Genomic DNA, 17141 nt, shown 5'->3' on the forward strand with positions numbered 1-17141 from the left:
GTTCGAAGACCCCCCCTGGTCTGGATTTAATTCCGCAGTTTTATCAAAATGGCCGACTGAGGAATTCTGGGAGTTGAAGTTCCGTCAGTCATAAAAGGGCCGATGACCCCCTGGTCTGGATCCAAGCCCGCAGTTTTATCAAAATGGCCGGCTGAGGAATTCTGGGAGTTGAAGTCCACCAGTCATAAAAGGGCCGATGACCCCCTGGTCTGGATCCAAGCCCGCAGGTTCATCAAAATGGCCGGCTGAGGAATTCTGGGAGTTGAAGTCCACCAGTCATAAAAGGGCCGATGACCCCCTGGTCTGGATCCAAGCCCGCAGTTTTATCAAAATGGCCGGCTGAGGAATTCTGGGAGTTGAAGTCCACCAGTCATAAAAGGGCCGATGACCCCCTGGTCTGGATCCAAGCCCGCAGGTTCATCAAAATGGCCGACTGAGGAATTCTGGGAGTTGAAGTCCACCAGTCATAAAAGGGCCTAGTTCGAAGACCCCCCCTGGTCTGGATCCAAGTCCGCAGTTTTATCAAAATGGCCGACTGAGGGATTCTGGGAGTTGAAATCCCACCAGTCATAAAAGGGCCAAGTTGGAAGACCCCTGTCCTAGAGGGATTTCCCTGATTATTTGACCAAATTTGATTTTCGGAAGAAAACTTGTATCCCCCCAAAATAACAGCCAGAGCACAACTTTATCACATCCAATTCGATTCCCCCCCCCCACCGATATAAACGAAGTGCGATAAACAGAATTCCCGGAATTTTTTAAAGCCGCCCAAAGTAAAAAAATAAACCGGCAAATCTTGGCTCTCTCCAGCTCTCCTCGCTTGACTTACGGCAGAAATCGAACCCAGAACTTCTGTTGCTAAACGAAGCCTCAGTTAAGTGCGTTTCGCCCCATTTTACAACCTTGGGGGCCACCGTTGCTAAGTGAATCGCCTTCGACTCGCCTTCCCCTTTGACCCGCGAGGAGGTAGGTCGCCAAAGGGGGTGGGTGTCACGTGAGCGAAAGACACGACCGTCATAAATCCGAGTCGTAGGTGTCAACAACGGTCGTAAGTCCCTTTCTCCCACCCCGCCCCCCCTACCCCTCGGGCCGTGTTTAACTTCAAATGGTCACTAAAACAAATGGTTATAAGTTGAGGACGCCGTGCGATTTACGTTCAGGGAAGGGGACGTGCCAAGGGGTTTGAGGAAAACCTGCAAGCGGAGCTAGTCCTCAAGATACAACTGCTGGCAGAAGGGGCATTAGGGACAATGTGGGGTCCAAATTGTGGGGGGCTGGGGACTGTCGTGAAAGATGGAAAGGAAAAAAAGAGGAAGAGGAAGAGAAGGAAAGAGAGAGAGGAAGGAAGGAAGAGGGAAAGGAAGAGAAAGAAAGGATGGAAGGAAGGGAAAGAAAGAGAAAGAAAGAAAGAAAGAAAGAAAGAAAGAAAGAAAGAAAGAAAGAAAGAAAGAAAGAAAGAAAGAAAGAAAGAAAGAAAGAAAGAGAGAAAGAAAGGGAGGAAGGAAGGAAGGAAGGAAGGAAGGAAGGAAGGAAGGAAGGAAGGAAGGAAGGAAGGAAGGAAAGGATTCTGTACAAACTGCTTGTGAGTCCAGTTACACTTGGCCAATAAAGAAAAAGAAAGAAGGAAAGAGAGAAAGAAAGAAAGAGAGAAAGAAAGAAAGAAAGAAAGAAAGAAAGAAAGAAAGAAAGAAAGAAAGAGGAAGGAAGGAAGGAAGATGGCAGGCGGCGAATGGAAGGGAAAGGAAGAGAAAAAGAAAGAAAGATGAAGGAAGGAAGGAAGGCAAAGGGAAAGGAAGAGAAAGAGAAAAAAGAAAGAAAGGCAAAGGGAAGGGAAAGAAAAGAAAAGAAAGAGAAAAGAAAAAGAGAGAGAGAAAGAGAGGAAGGAAGGAAGACTAAGGCAATGGAAAGGAAAGGAAGAACAGAAGCGAAAGAAAGAAAAAAAAGGAAATTGAAAGGATGGAAGGAAAGAAAGACAGAAAGAGGAAGGAAGGAAGACAAAGGGAAAGGAAAGGAAGAGAAAGAGAGAAAAAGAAATAAAAGAAGGAAGGAAGGAAGGAAGGGAAAAGGAAAAGAAGAGAAAGAGACAGGAAAACGAAAGGACGGAAGAGAAAGGGAAGGACAGAAAAAAGAAGGAAAGAAGGAAGGAAAGAAAGAGGAAGGAAGGAAGGAAAAGGAAGAGAAAGAGAAAGAAAGAAAGAAAGAAAGAAAGAGAAAGAAAAAGGAAGGAAAACAAGGATGAAGGAAGAGAAGAGGAAGGAAAGAAGGAAGGGACAGAAAAGGAAGAGAAAGAGAAAAGAGAAAGAGAGGAAGGAAGACTACGGCAACGGAAAGGAAGAACAGAAGCAAAAGAAAGAAAGGAAGGAAGGAAGGAAGGAAGGAAGGAGGGAGGGAAAGGAAGGAAGGAAGGAAGGAAGGAGGGAGGGAAAGAAGGAAGGAAGGAAGGAGGGAAGGAAGGAAGGAGGGAGGGAAAGGAAGGAAGGAAGGAAGGAAGGAGGGAGGGAAAGGAAGGAAGGAAGGAAGGAAGGAGGGAGGGAAAGAAGGAAGGAAGGAAGGAAGGAAGGAAGGAAGGAGGGAGGGAAAGAAGGAAGGAAGGAAGGAAGGAGGGAGGGAAAGAAGGAAGGAAGGAAGGAAGGAGGGAGGGAAAGGAAGGAAGGAAGGAAGGAAGGAGGGAGGGAAAGGAAGGAAGGAAGGAAGGAAGGAAGGAGGGAGGGAAAGAAGGAAGGAAGGAAGGAGGGAAGGAAGGAAGGAGGGAAGGAAGGAAGGAAGGAAGGAAGGAAGGAGGGAGGGAAAGAAGGAAGGAAGGAAGGAGGGAAGGAAGGAAGGAAGGAGGGAAAGGAAGGAAGGAAGGAGGGAGGGAAAGAAGGAAAGAAGGAAGGAGGGAAGGAAGGAAGGAAGGAGGGAAAGGAAGGAAGGAAGGAAGGAAGGAGGGAGGGAAAGAAGGAAGGAAGGAAGGAGGGAAGGAAGGAAGGAGGGAGGGAAGGAAGGAAGGAAGGAGGGAAAGGAAGGAAGGAAGGAGGGAGGGAAGGAAGGAAGGAGGGAGGGAAGGAAGGAAGGAGGGAGGGAAGGAAGGAAGGAAAAAAGGAAGGAAGGAAGGAAGGAGGGAGGGAAGGAAGGAAGGAAGGAGGGAGGGAAGGAAGGAAGGAGGGAAAGGAAGGAAGGAAGGAGGGAGGGAAGGAAGGAAGGAAGGAGGGAGGGAAGGAAGGAAGGAAAAAAGGAAGGAAGGAGGGAGGGAAAGAAGGAAGGAAGGAGGGAGGGAAGGAAGGAAGGAGGGAGGGAAGGAAGGAAGGAAAAAAGGAAGGAAGGAAGGAAGGAAGGAGGGAGGGAAAGAAGGAAGGAAGGAAGGAGGGAGGGAAGGAAGGAAGGAGGGAGGGAAGGAAGGAGGGAAAGGAAGGAAGGAAGGAGGGAGGGAAGGAAGGAAGGAAGGAGGGAGGGAAGGAAGGAAGGAAAAAAGGAAGGAAGGAGGGAGGGAAGGAAGGAAGGAAGGAGGGAGGGAAGGAAGGAAGGAGGGAGGGAAGGAAGGAGGGAAAGGAAGGAAGGAAGGAAAAAAGGAAGGAAGGAGGGAGGGAAGGAAGGAAGGAAGGAGGGAAGGAAGGAAGGAAGGAGGGAGGGAAGGAAGGAAGGAAGGAAAAAATGAAGGAAGGAGGGAGGGAAGGAAGGAAGGAAGGAGGGAGGGAAGGAAGGAAGGAAGGAGGGAGGGAAGGAAGGAAGGAAAAAAGGAAGGAAGGAAGGAGGGAGGGAAGGAAGGAAGGAAGGAAGGAAACCAGGCAAGGCAGGTTATCAGGCCCCACCGCCCATCTTTCCACCGGGCCCCAGGAGGACTCCCCCATCCATCATCCTCAGCCGCAGATTGCTTTCCCCCTACAAGCAGCTCCTTTCAATCTTCCATTTTTCCCTCTTCTGCCCATTTCCCCCCTCCCCACTTTGACTGCTTCTGAGCGCTGAAAGATCCCACAAAAGGATCCCAGCGGGATCTACCCATGCAAACAACAACAGACACACACACACATATTAAATTAAAAAAAGACCTGTGTGTGTGCGTGTGTGTGTGTTTGTAATATAACCGATTGGAGGCAATGATTCCCTGCCCCATGTGGGGCATATTCAGGGGGGTGGAATAGAAGAGGAGGAGGTGGGAGGGGGATTTGAACTCGCAACCTTGTGATTATCGTGCAATTATCGCACAACGGGGGGGGGGGGGGGAGAGGCGGGGAGCGGGAGAGAGAAAAGCTGGCATTTCACGATCCGGTTCCACCTTCCGGAAAGGAAATCCAGTCAATCTCTCTCAGTCCAGCTAGATTTACCCAAGAAGAAAGTTCTAGAAAGAGTTCAAGTCAAAGAATTGCTCCAAGGTGAAGCTACTATATCCTGAAGGAGAAAAATGCCGAATGCGCAAAGTCTAGTTCTTTAAGTCGAGGAGTGTGTGTGTGTCTGTGTGTGTGTGTGTGTGTGTGTGTGTGTATGTGGGGGAGGCGGCCCTTTTTGGTCGTAAGTCAAGGACTCCCATGTGTGTGGGGGGGGCGGCCCTTTTTGGTCGCAAGTCAAGGACTCCCATGTGTGTGTATGTATGTGTGTGTGTGTATGTGGGGGAGGCGGCCCTTTTTGGTCGTAAGTCAAGGACTCCCATGTGTGTGGGGGGGGCGGCCCTTTTTGGTCGCAAGTCAAGGACTCCCATGTGTGTGTATGTATGTGTGTGTGTGTATGTGGGGGAGGCGGCCCTTTTTGGTCGTAAGTCAAGGACTCCCATGTGTGTGGGGGGGGCGGCCCTTTTTGGTCGTAAGTCAAGGACTCCCATGTGTGTGTATGTATGTGTGTGTGTGTATGTGGGGGAGGCGGCCCTTTTTGGTCGTAAGTCAAGGACTCCCATGTGTGTGGGGGGGCGGCCCTTTTTGGTCGTAAGTCAAGGACTCCCATGTGTGTGTATGTATGTGTGTGTGTGTATGTGGGGGAGGCGGCCCTTTTTGGTCGTAAGTCAAGGACTCCCATGTGTGTGGGGGGGGCGGCCCTTTTTGGTCGTAAGTCAAGGACTCCCATGTGTGTGGGGGAGGCGGCCCTTTTTGGTCGTAAGTCAAGGACTCCCATGTGTGTGGGGGAGGCGGCCCTTTTTGGTCGTAAGTCAAGGACTCCCATGTGTGTGGGGGGGCGGCCCTTTTTGGTCGTAAGTCAAGGACTACCGTGTGTGTGCGTGTGTGTGTGTGTATGTATGTGGGGGAGGCGGCCCTTTTTGGTCGTAAGTCAAGGACTCCCATGTGTGTGTGTGTGTGGGGGGGGCGGCCCTTTTTGGTCGTAAGTCAAGGACTACCGTGTGTGTGCGTGTGTGTGTGTGTATGTATGTGGGGGAGGCGGCCCTTTTTGGTCGTAAGTCAAGGACTCCCATGTGTGTGTGTGTGGGGGGGGCAGCCCTTTTTGGTCGTAAGTCAAGGACTACCGTGTGTGTGCGTGTGTGTGTGTGTATGTATGTGGGGGAGGCGGCCCTTTTTGGTCGTAAGTCAAGGACTCCCATGTGTGTGGGGGGGGGCGGCCCTTTTTGGTCGTAAGTCAAGGACTCCTGTGTGGGGGGCGCGGCCCTTTTTGGTCGTACGTCAAGGACTCCCATGTGTGTGTGTGTGTGTGTGTGTGTGTGTGTGTGTGTATGTGGGGGGGGGCGGCCCTTTTGGGTCGTAAGTCAAGGACTCCCATGTGTGTGCGTGTGTGTGTGTGTATGTATGTGGGGGAGGCGGCCCTTTTTGGTCGTAAGTCAAGGACTCCCATGTGTGTGGGGGGGGGCGGCCCTTTTTGGTCGTAAGTCAAGGACTCCTGTGTGGGGGGCGCGGCCCTTTTTGGTCGTACGTCAAGGACTCCCATGTGTGTGTGTGTGTGTGTGTGTGTGTGTGTGTGTGTGTATGTGGGGGAGGCGGCCCTTTTTGGTCGTAAGTCAAAGACTCCCATGTGTGTGTGTGTGTGTGTGTGGGGGGGGGCGGCCCTTTTGGGTCGTAAGTCAAGGACTACCGTGTGTGTGTGTGTGTGTGTGTGTGTATGTGGGGGAGGCGGCCCTTTTTGGTCGTAAGTCAAAGACTCCCATGTGTGTGTGTGTGTGTGGGGGGGGGGGGCGGCCCTTTTGGGTCGTAAGTCAAAGACTCCCATGTGTGTGTGTGTGTGTGTGTGTGTGTGTGTGTGTGTGTGTGTATGTGGGGGAGGCGGCCCTTTTTGGTCGTAAGTCAAAGACTCCCATGTGTGTGTGTGTGTGTGTGTGTATGTGGGGGGGGGCGGCCCTTTTGGGTCGTACGTCAAGGACTCCCATGTGTGTGTGTGTGTGTGTGTGTGTGTGTGTGTGTGTGTGTGTGTATGTGGGGGAGGCGGCCCTTTTTGGTCGTAAGTCAAAGACTCCCATGTGTGTGTGTGTGTGTGTGTGTGTGTGTGTGTGTGTGTGTGTATGTGGGGGAGGCGGCCCTTTTTGGTCGTAAGTCAAAGACTCCCATGTGTGTGTGTGTGTGTGTGTGTGTGTGTATGTATGTGGGGGGCACGGCCCTTTTTGGTTGTAAGTCAAGGACTCCCATGTGTGTGTGTGTGTATGTATGTGGGGGAGGCGGCCCTTTTTGGTCGTAAGTATATATATACACACACACACACACACACACACACACACACACACACACACACACGCATATATGTATATATATATGTGTCTATACACACACACACACACAGAGAGATATATCCATATATATCCAGATTTCTTCACCCGCTTCCCCTTTTGTGGCCGGAACGCCCCCCCCACCCCCGCCGGACGTAAAGCGAGTCGCCAGCTTTCGAAGGCGACGGCCAGGCGAACGCGCCAAAAGGGGGGGGGGAAGAGAAACCCTTCCTTTGTTCTCGGCCGTCTTCCTTTCTCTCCGGCCTGCTCATCCCGGCTGCCGGACGGGCTTGGAGGTCGGCCGAAGACCCATCCTCCCCGGCCCAGAAAGACACCCCGGGGCCCATCAATCACCCCGGGGGTGGGGGGGCGGGGTGGGGGGGTGGGGAAGCGAATCCAGCCAAGGGGGAGGAGGTTTTCTCCAGAAGGGTCGTTTGAGAGAGGGAGGGAGGGAGGGAGGAAGGAAGGAAGGAAGGAAGGAAGGAAGGAAGGAAGGAAGGGAAGGAGGGAAGGTGAGAAAAGAAAGAAAGGAAGGAAGGAATAGAAGGAAGGAAGGATGGGAAGGGGGCGGAAAGGAAGGAAAGGAACAAAGGAGAAGCAGGAAGGAAGGGAGGGTGAGAAAAGAAAGAAAGGAAGGAATAGAAGAAAGGAAGGAAGGAAGGAAGGAAGGAAGGGAAGGTGAGAAAAGAAAGAAAGGAAGGAAGGAATAGAAGGAAGGAAGGATGGGAAGGGGGCGGAAAGGAAGGAAAGGAACAAAGGAGAAGCAGGAAGGAAGGAGAAAGGGAAGAAAGAAGGGAGGGGGAGAAAGGGAAGGAGAAAGGAAGAAAGGGAAGAAGGGAGGGAGGGAGGGAAGGAAGGAAAGGAACAAAGGAGAAGCAGGAAGGAAGGAAGGAAGGAGAAAGGGAAGAAAGAAGGGAGGGGGAGAAAGGGAAGGAGAAAGGAAGAAAGGGAAGAAGGGAAGAAGGGAGGGAGGGAAGGAAGGAAAGGAAAAAGGAGAAGCAGGAAGGAAGGAAGGAAGGAGAAAGGGAAGAAAGGAAGGGATGGAGGGAAGGAGTAAGGACAGAAGAAAGAAGGAAGGAATAGAAGAAAGGGAGGAAGGATGCGAAAGGGGCGGAAAGGAAGGAAAGGAACAAAGGAGAAGCAGGAAGGAAGGAAGGAGAAAGGGAAGAAGGGAGGGGGAGAAAGGAAAGAAGGAAGGAAAAGAAAGAAGGGAAGGAGAGAGGGAGGGAAGGAAGGAATAGAAGAAAGGGAGGGAGGGAGGGAGGGAGAAAGGGCGGAAAGGAAGGAAAGGGAAACGGAGGGAAGGAAGGAAGGAAGGGAAAGAAAGCGAAGAAAGGAGGGAGGGGGAGAGGGAGGAGGAAAGGAAGGAAGGAATGAAGGAGAGGAAAAGGAGGGAGGAAGGAAAGGAAAAGAAAACAAGGAGAAACTGAGGAAGAGGGAAGGGAGGGAGGAAAACAGGGAGGAGGAAGGAAGGAAGGAAGGAAGGAAAAGGAGGAGGGAGGAAGAGGAAGGAGAGAAGGAACAGTAGGAAGGAAGGAAGGAAGGAGGAAGGGAGGGAGGAGAAGAAGAAAGCCAAGAAAGCAGGAAGGGAAGCGAATGAGGGAAGAAGGAAAGGAAGTAAAAACAGGAAGGAGAAACTGAGGAAGAGGGGAAGGAGGACAGGAAAGGAAGGGAGGGAGGAAGGGATGAAAGGAAGGAGGGAGGAAAGAGGAAGGAGAAGAAAGGAAGAAAGGAAAGAAAAAGGGAGGAGAAAGAAAGAAAGAAAGAAAGAGAAAGAAAGGAGGGAAGGAAGGAAGGAAGGAAGAAAGAAAAAGAAAAGGGGAAAAGAAAGAAAGAAAGAATGAAAGAAAGAAAGAAAGAGGAAGGAAGGAAGGAAAAAGAAAGAAAAGGGGGAAAAAAGAAAGAGAAAGAAAGAGAAATAAAGAAAAAGAAAGGAAGAAAGGAGGGAAGGAAGAAAAAGAAAGAAAAGGGAAAAAGAAAGAGAGAAAGAAAAAGAGGAAAGGTAAGAGGAAAAGAAAGATAGAAAGGAAGAAAGAAAGAAAGAAAGAAAGAAAGAAAGAAAGGAAGGAAGGAAGGAAGGAAGAAAAAGAAAGAAAAGGGGAAAAGAAAGAGAGAAGGAAAAAGGAAAGGGAAGAGGAAAAGAAAGAAAGAAAGAAAGAAAGAAAGGAAGGAGGGAAGGAAGAAAAACAAAGCAAAGGGAAAAAGAAAGAGAGAAAGAAAAAGAGGAATGGGAAAAGGAAAAGAAAGAGAAAGAAAGAAAGAAAGAAAGAAAGAAAGAAAGTAGAAAAGAAAGAAAGGAGGGAAGGAAGGAAGGAAGAAAAAGAAAGATAAGGGGAAAAGAAAGAGAGAGAAAAAGAGGAAAGGGAAGAGGAAAAGAGAGAAAGAAAGAGGAAAAGAAAGAAAGAGAGAAAGAAAGAAAGAGAGAAAGAGAGAATGAAAGGAAGGAAGGAAGGAAGGAAGGAAGGAAGGAAGGAAGGAAGGCAGGAAGGAAGGAAGGCAGGCAGGCAGGCAGGCAGGCAGGAAGGAAGGAAGGAAGGAAGGCAGGCAGGCAGGAAGGAAGGAAGGAAGGAAAGAAGGAAGGAAGGCAGGAAGGAAGGAAGGAAGGAAGGCAGGCAGGAAGGAAGGAAGGCAGGCAGGCAGGAAGGAAGGAAGGAAGGAAGGCAGGAAGGAAGGAAGGAAGGAAGGCAGGCAGGCAGGAAGGAAGGAAGGAAGGCAGGCAGGAAGGAAGGAAAGAAGGAAGGAAGGCAGGAAGGAAGGAAGGAAGGAAGGAAGGCAGGCAGGAAGGAAGGAAGGCAGGCAGGCAGGAAGGAAGGAAGGAAGGCAGGCAGGAAGGAAGGAAGGAAGGAAGGAAGGCAGGAAGGAAGGAAAGAAGGAAGGAAGGCAGGAAGGAAGGAAGGAAGGAAGGCAGGCAGGAAGGAAGGAAGGCAGGCAGGCAGGAAGGAAGGAAGGAAGGCAGGAAGGAAGGAAGGAAGGAAGGAAGGCAGGCAGGCAGGCAGGCAGGCAGGCAGGCAGGAAGGAAGGAAGGAAGGAAGGAAGTGTCTTCTTCCTGGCCTGACCTTCTCAACGCAACGTTGTGACTTTCTCCCCATCACCTCCCACCATTCAGAGGTCTCCTTCCCAGCTGGTCAGGTCCTACACACACACACACACACACAAGCACGCACAAAACCGGGGGAGCGCAATATCCTCAGAGCCTCGTTTTAGAGCGAGGAGGTCGCTAACGGGGACCGACGCTCTTTGAAACGAGAGCCGGGAACCGGTTTCAAACTTCTCCAGGATGGGAACGAAGGCCGGATTTTCGTCTCCCTTTTCTACCCCCACCCCACCCCCGAAAACTGTTCCGGGATCGCACACACACACACACACACACACACACACAAAATAGCCCAAACGCTAAACCACAAATGATAGCTAAAAGTCAGCCTTCGCAAGCCACCCAAAAACACAAAAACAAAACAAGCCCAGATCTGCACAAACCAGCTTTGGAAAAAGAAGAAGAAGAAAAATAACCATCAAGAAATCAAGGTGGTGTTCTGGATTGGAGTCCCTGCGCTGCCCATTTCTGCCTCTCCACAAAGTCAGCCCAGCTGGTCTTGAGGTCTAGGAACTTGACCCCAAAATGCCTGGCGTCGCAACGGGCAGGCAAAAAAGATGGGACACCCCTTTCAGCCTAGCCACGGTTGACAGCTGTCATCCCGGTTAGGCAGAATAGCGGGGCTGTGCTGGCCTCATTAGAGCTGTTCTCTGCCTCCACACACACACACACACACACACACACACACACAGACAAAACCCTCCGCAGTCAGCAAGACACAACCACCTTGCCGCGCGCACACACACACACACACACATGCTGCAGCATGCAAACTTCGCCAATGCCGATTTTAAAGTCCCCCCCCCCGTCCCTCGTTTGTATCCTGCAACAAGCCCGTAACTCGGTTTTACGACCGGGATGTGTGTGTGTGTGTGTGTGTGTGTGAAGGGGGGACAAAGAGGGGTGAATGCAACCTGGGGAGGGGGGGGGCTTTTGGCAGGCCCCCCCTTCCCCTTCCCCAGTCGGCCGAAGCCCCTGCTTTCTATTGTTCGGCGTCTTCTGCGACGAACGGACGGAGCCGTCCTCCCGTCTGTTTGCCGGTTCTCGAGACAAAACGGCTTCCCGTGGGAAAAAAAAGACGACGAGAACAGCGAGTAACTTACTATCCTCGGGTTTCTCTCCTCCCGGCCGGGCAGATGGAACGCCGAGGACGGCTGAAGAAGCTTCTGGGCCCAGCCTCGGAGAACGTCTACCGGTCTCGGCGGCGGGCATGGCCCCGCTAAGTCGGACGCCCTCGCTCTCTTTAGCTGCTCTCCCGTCTCGCTCTCCTTTTTTCCCATCGCTCGTCTCCGGGATCAGCTCCAGCTTGGGCTGGAACGAGCCGGGGGTTCCCGGCTCTCTCTTGAAGGGGCCGCCGCCCTCGTCCTGCTCGTTCTCCTTCTGGTCCTCCGCGGGGAGGACAGGCTCGTTGAGAAAGGGGCAAAGGGGGGTGGCGCGATCCCCACCCGGGCGGCGGGCTGATGAGGCCTGCTCGTCGGAAACGGTGGCTGACCTTTTCATCGGCCCGCTCGGCTTGCGAGACGGCGTGACGGTCGGTGGAAGGATGCTCGGCGAGGACTCGCGTTCGGGGACACTGACCGGCTCGGGATATTTGTCCGCCAGGTGGAAGGCGGGGGGGACGGACAAGTGGGAGCACTCCGACATGGCGCGGCGCATGGCTTTCCGCTGGGCGCCCCCCCGGTTGAGGAAGCCGCTCTCCGGGGCAGCCGCGTCCAGCTTTTCCTCCAGCTCAGACAGAAACCTCGCCTCTTCTTCCCTCTCGAAGGAGCTGCCGCCACCTTTCCCATCGTCCTGGGCCAGCTCGACCGTGGTCGTCGGCGGTCCCACCTTGGGCGCGGACCCCAAACCACTTCGCCGAGAGCCATCCTTGAAAATCTCCACCGGGCTTACTCCGTTCTTCAGTCCAGCAGTTTCGGGCAAAAGCGGAGGGAAAGTGGGGTTCCAAGTCCGGATCTCGGACTCCTTCGGACTCGGGGATTCATCCGGGACCTTTGGATCGCCTTTGCCGTCCACCTCTCCCGACTTTGATGCACCTGCCTTCTCCTGATCCGTGATACCTCTCTTAGGTTCCGGCATTGGGGACCCCTTCAGGCCTCTGGCCGGCTCAGTCTGCCAACCGGCTAAACCGAAGATGCCAGGACTCTCTCCAGAACGGTTCTTTTCAGACGACGACGGCGGCGGCATCCGCTTCTCAAGGTGACCCGAGGCTGGCTGACACGGCGCCTCGTTTTCCCTTTGGTCCTTCTCCAGCTTCCCTTCGAAAAAACACAGCTTGTCCTCGTCGGTGAAACCGGGGGTTTTCCCCGGCCCGTCCGGACGGAGGGGGAGACCGATTTCGTTCAGCTTACCTTCCGTCCGCTGCCACTCAAAAGCCGACCCGCCAAATTCCTTCGGCGTGCCCGTCCGGGCGAACGCGTCCGAAGAAAAGCCGTCGTTGGGCTTGGGGGTTTTGCACAGCTGGCTGTATTCGGCGAGGGGGGCCGGGGGCTGTTTGGGAAGCGACATCCCTGCCTGCCTGCCTGCCTGCCTGCCGCTCCTCGCCCCGTCTTCTGAGGCGGAACGCCAACCCAGCCGGACACCGTGATGCGGTGACGACACGCCAGGGCCTCTACCCTTCCTCCCCCCTGTGGTCGGCTCTCGCAGAGGAGCGATCCTTCATACGGTTGTCGTCGTTCTCGTTTCAAACGGCACGCTCACCGAGCATGATCGGGATGGGGGAGGGTGTCGGTCTCCCTATTCACAATGGGTGCGTTGTCTTGTGAAGGGTTTGCCCCAGGTTTTGTGTTGTCTTTGAAACGGGGGGGGGGGGGGGGCGGCGCGGGGGGGGGGAGGAGGGCAGCGTTTCAGCTTGAAATCTCTGTTTTTCTGTAACCGAGGACCTTTTCCTGTTCTTTTTTTTCCCTTTACCCAAGGACCTCAATTCTCTTTTTTCTCTTCTTGAGGACCTCAAATCTCTTTTGTTTCTCTTCTTGAGGACCTCAATTCTCTTTTTTCTCTTCTTGAGGACCTCAAATCTGTTTTTTCTCTTCTTGAGGACCACAAATCTCCTTTTTCTGTTCTTGAGGACCTCAAATCTCTTTTTTCTATTCCTGAGGACCTCAAATCTTTTTTTTTTCTATTCCTGAGGACCTCAATTCTTTTTTCTCTTCTTGAGGACCTCAAATCTTTTTTTTCTATTCCTGAGGACCTCAATTCTCTTTTTTCTATTCCTGAGGACCTCAAATCTTTTTTTTCTATTCCTGAGGACCTCAATTCTCTTTTTTCTCTTCTTGAGGACCTCAAATCTGTTTTTCTTTTCTTGAGGACCTCAAATCTTTTTTTTCTATTCCTGAGGACCTCAATTCTCTTTTTTCTCTTCTTGAGGACCTCAAATCTGTTTTTCTTTTCTTGAGGACCTCAATTCTCTTTTTTCTCTTCTTGAGGACCTCAAATCTGTTTTTCTTTTCTTGAGGACCTCAAATCTCCTTTTTCTGTTCTTGAGGACCTCAATTCTCTTTTTTCTCTTCTTGAGGACCTCAAATCTCTTTTGTTTCTTTTCTTGAGGACCTCAATTCTCTTTTTTCTCTTCTTGAGGACCTCAAATCTGTTTTTCTTTTCTTGAGGACCTCAAATCTGTTTTTCTTTTCTTGAGGACCTCAAATCTTTTTTTTCTATTCCTGAGGACCTCAAATCTGTTTTTTCTCTTCTTGAGGACCTCAAATCTGTTTTTCTTTTCTTGAGGACCTCAATTCTCTTTTTTCTCTTCTTGAGGACCTCAAATCTGTTTTTCTTTTCTTGAGGACCTCCAATCTCCTTTTTCTGTTCTTGAGGACCTCAAATCTCTTTTTTCTATTCCTGAGGACCTCAAATCTGTTTTTTCTCTTCTTGAGGACCTCAAATCTCCTTTTTCTTTTCTTGAGGACCTCAGATCTTTTTTTCTCTTCTTGAGGACCTCAAATCTCCTTTTTCTATTCTTGAGGACCTCAAATCTCTTTTTTCTCTTCTTGAGGACCTCAAATCTCCTTTTTCTTTTCTTGAGGACCTCAAATCTTTTTTTTCTCTTCTTGAGGACCTCAAATCTCTTTTTTCTCTTCTTGAGGACCTCAAATCTCCTTTTTCTATTCTTGAGGACCTCAATTCTCTTTTTTCTCTTCTTGAGGACCTCAAATCTGTTTTTTCTCTTCTTGAGGACCTCAAATCTCTTTTTTCTTTTCTTGAGGACCTCAAATCTGTTTTTCTTTTCTTGAGGACCTCAAATCTCTCTTTTCTTTTCTTGAGGACCTCAAATCTGTTTTTCTTTTCTTGAGGACCTCAAATCTCTTTTTTTTCCCCCGAGGACCTCAAATCTCTCTTTTTTTTCCCCTGAGCACCTCAAATCTCTTTTCCCGAGGACCTCAATTCTCATTTTCTTTTCCCCGAGGACCTCAATTCTCTTTTTCTTTTTCCGAGGACCTCAACTCCTGTGTTCCTCTTTCTTCTTTAAGCGAGGACCTCAAATCTCTCTTACTTTTCCCGAGGACCTCAACGCCTCTCATTTTCTTTTTTCTTTCAACGAGGACCTCAAATCTCTTTTTTCGTTTCCCCAAGGACCACAATTCTGATTTTCTTTTCTTCCCGAGAACCTCAACGCCGCTTCTTTTCTTTTTTTCTTTACCCCGAGGGACGTCAAATCTCTTTTTTTTCTTCTCTCCCAGGACCTCTCCTCTTCCTTTCTTCTTCACCCCAGGAGCCTCAACGCCCCCACCCCCCCCGTTTCTTCCCTTTGTGTGTGCGTGTGTGTGTTTGCGTAACCTGGAACAAAAGACGCCATTCAGAATAAGCGCTCAAAAGCTTTTTCCGAGGAAGACTGAAGGCCCGACCGTTCAAATGGGAACGCCGCCGCCGCCGTTGAAAAAGGGATTCTGTTCCGCCCCGGGACAGCTGCGAGATGCCGCGGGACGTACGGCACGAACAACAACAACAACAACACAGACACAAACCCAAGCCCCCCCCTCGCCTTTTCGACGGGCGTGCGAGAGACAGATGGTGCCCTACGACTGACCGCGTTTCTCTCCCCTTGAACGGTTGCGCAGCCCGTACGGGGGGGGGAGAAAGGAAATCCCGGACGGACCCCACAAAAATACCTTCAAAGAGCCAGGGAGGGTATAAAGGCGGTCCTCGACGTACGGCCGTTCGCTTAGCGACCGTCCCGAGTGAAAACGGCCCCGGGAGTAGCGATCGAGGATCAGTCCTCGCACTTAACGACGGTCGGTCCCACCCGTTCGGCAACCGGAACGTATTTCCAGCGTCCCTGGGAACAGGGGATGCTCGTTGTCGAGGCGGAAAAAGTCAAGAAGGGAGTCTAGATGGGCTTCACGGCCCCGCGATTCGCTTCGTGACGGCACGGCGGCAGGGCTTTGCTGGAGAAGCAGGCCAAGGGAAGGTCGTCAAACGAGGCGGGCATCGCTTGGCGATGAAACTTGCTTAGAGTGGGGCACTCTGGTCGTTCAGCCGAGGACTAACTGGGAGATGCGCTTTAGGAGGCACGCTAACCCTTCAGAGGAGGCTGCAAGGCAGATGAGGTCCTCAACTTACAACACTTCACTTAGTGGCTGTTCAAAGTGACAGCAAGCACGGAAAAATGAGAGACTTCGGACCGTTTCTCACACTTACGACCTTTGCGGCATCCCCGAGACCAGGCGATTAAAATTCAGACATCTGCAACCTGGTTGACATTTACGGCGGTCCTTGGGTTCTGCGACCTACGGAGGAGCAAAGTCCACGGGGCACTTCACCACCGAGGGGCCCACTTCACAACTGCGATTCGCTTAACAACCGTGGGAAAACGGTCCTAAAGCGGGTCAAAACTCACTTAGCAACTGTCTCACTTAGCAATTGGAAATTCTGCAATGCCAATTGGGGAAGCCGGATTTGGACTAGATAACTTCTGAGGTCTCTTCCAACTCTGCTCTGCTCTGATTCTGTAAGGGTCTCCTTCTTTGAGCAGGGGGTTGGACTAGATGACCTCAAAGGTGCCTTCAAACCCTGCTATTCTACAAGTGTCTCTTGCCTGAGCTGAGGGTTGGACTAGATGACCTCCAAGGACCCTTTCAACTCCGATACTCTATGATTCTGTAAGGGTCTCCTGTCTGAGCAGGGGGTTGGACTAGATGACCTCCAAGGTCCCTTCCAACCCTGTTATTCTATAAGCGTCTCCTGCCTGAGCAGAGGGACCTCCAAAGTCCCTTCCAACTCTGATACTCTATGATTCAGAAAGGGTCTACTGTGTGAGCAGGGGGTAGGGCTAGATGACCTCCAAGGTCCCTTCCAACTCTGATGCTCTATGATTATGTAATGAGCAAGGGTTGGGCTAGATGACCTCCAAGGTTCCTTCCAACCCTGTTATTCTATAAGTGTCTCTTGCCTGAGCAGAGGGTTGGACTAGATGACCTCCAAGGTCCCTTCCAACTCCGATACTCTATGATTCTGAAAGGGTCTCCTGTTTCAGCAGGGGGTTGGACTAGATGACCTCCCAGGTCCCTTCCAACTCTGATGCTCTATGATTCATGCTAAGCACATTGATTTGTGCTTAGATTGTAAGCCGCCCTGAGTCTTCGGAGAAGGGCGGGATATAAATGGGATTAAATATATATATATATATATATATATATATATATATATATATATATATATATATATATATATATATATATATATATATATATATATATATATATATATATATATATATATATATATATATATATATATATATATATATATATATATATATATATAAATATTATTTAATGAGCAAGGGTTGGGCTAGATGACCTCCAAGATCCCTTCCGACTGATATTCTATCATTCTGTGTCTCCTGTCTGAGCAGGGGGTTGGGCTAGATGACCTCCAAGATCTCTTCCGACTGATATTCTATCATTCTGTAAGTGTCTCCTGTCTGAGCAGGGGGTTGGGCTAGATGACCTCAAAGGTTCCTTTCAACCCTGTTATTCTATAAGCATCTCCTGCCTGAACTGAGGGTTGGACTAGATGACCTCCAAGGGCCCTTTCAACTCTGATACTCTATGATTCTGTAAGGGTCTCCTGTTTCAGCAGGGGGTTGGACTAGATGACCTCAAAGGTGCCTTCCAACCCTGTTATTCTACAAGTGTCTCTGGCCTGAGCTGAGGGTTGGACTAGATGACCTCCAAGATCCCTTCCGACTGCTTTTCTATCATTCTGTAAGTGTCTCCTGTCTGAGCAGGGGGTTGGGCTAGATGACCTCGAAGGTGCCTTCCAAGTCTGATACTCTATGATTCTGTAAGGGTCTGCTGCGTGAGCAGGGGGTAGGGCTAGATGACCTCCAAGATCCCTTCCAACTCGAGAATTATGTAATGAGCAGGGGTTGGACTAGATGACCTCCAAGATCCCTTCCGACTGATATTCTATCATTCTGTAAGTGTCTCCTGTCTGAGCAGG

The 17141-nt window shown here is 50.7% G+C and overlaps 1 protein-coding gene across 17 annotated transcripts in view; it reads right to left on the reverse strand.

The window, feature by feature from the left end:
- LOC308677619 (uncharacterized protein) overlaps positions 1-16234 on the reverse strand; it is a 62357-nt gene extending 46123 nt beyond the window's left edge. For 6 of the 17 annotated variants that reach the window (XM_081344197.1, XM_081344201.1, XM_081344200.1 and 3 more), the window contains exon 1: positions 10808-16233. In XM_081344197.1, the coding sequence (XP_081200323.1) occupies positions 10808-12209 (1402 nt within the window). In that variant the 5' untranslated portion in view covers positions 12210-16233. Of the gene's footprint in view, positions 1-10807 lie in introns of all 17 variants that reach the window. The other 11 variants (XM_081344195.1, XM_081344206.1, XM_081344208.1 and 8 more) reach the window with 11 other exon arrangements.
- Between the last annotated feature and the right edge of the window lie 907 nt (positions 16235-17141).

Source organism: Vipera berus (assembly GCF_964194415.1).
Source record: "Vipera berus genome assembly, chromosome: Z".
Classification (NCBI taxonomy): Eukaryota; Metazoa; Chordata; class Lepidosauria; order Squamata; family Viperidae; genus Vipera; species Vipera berus.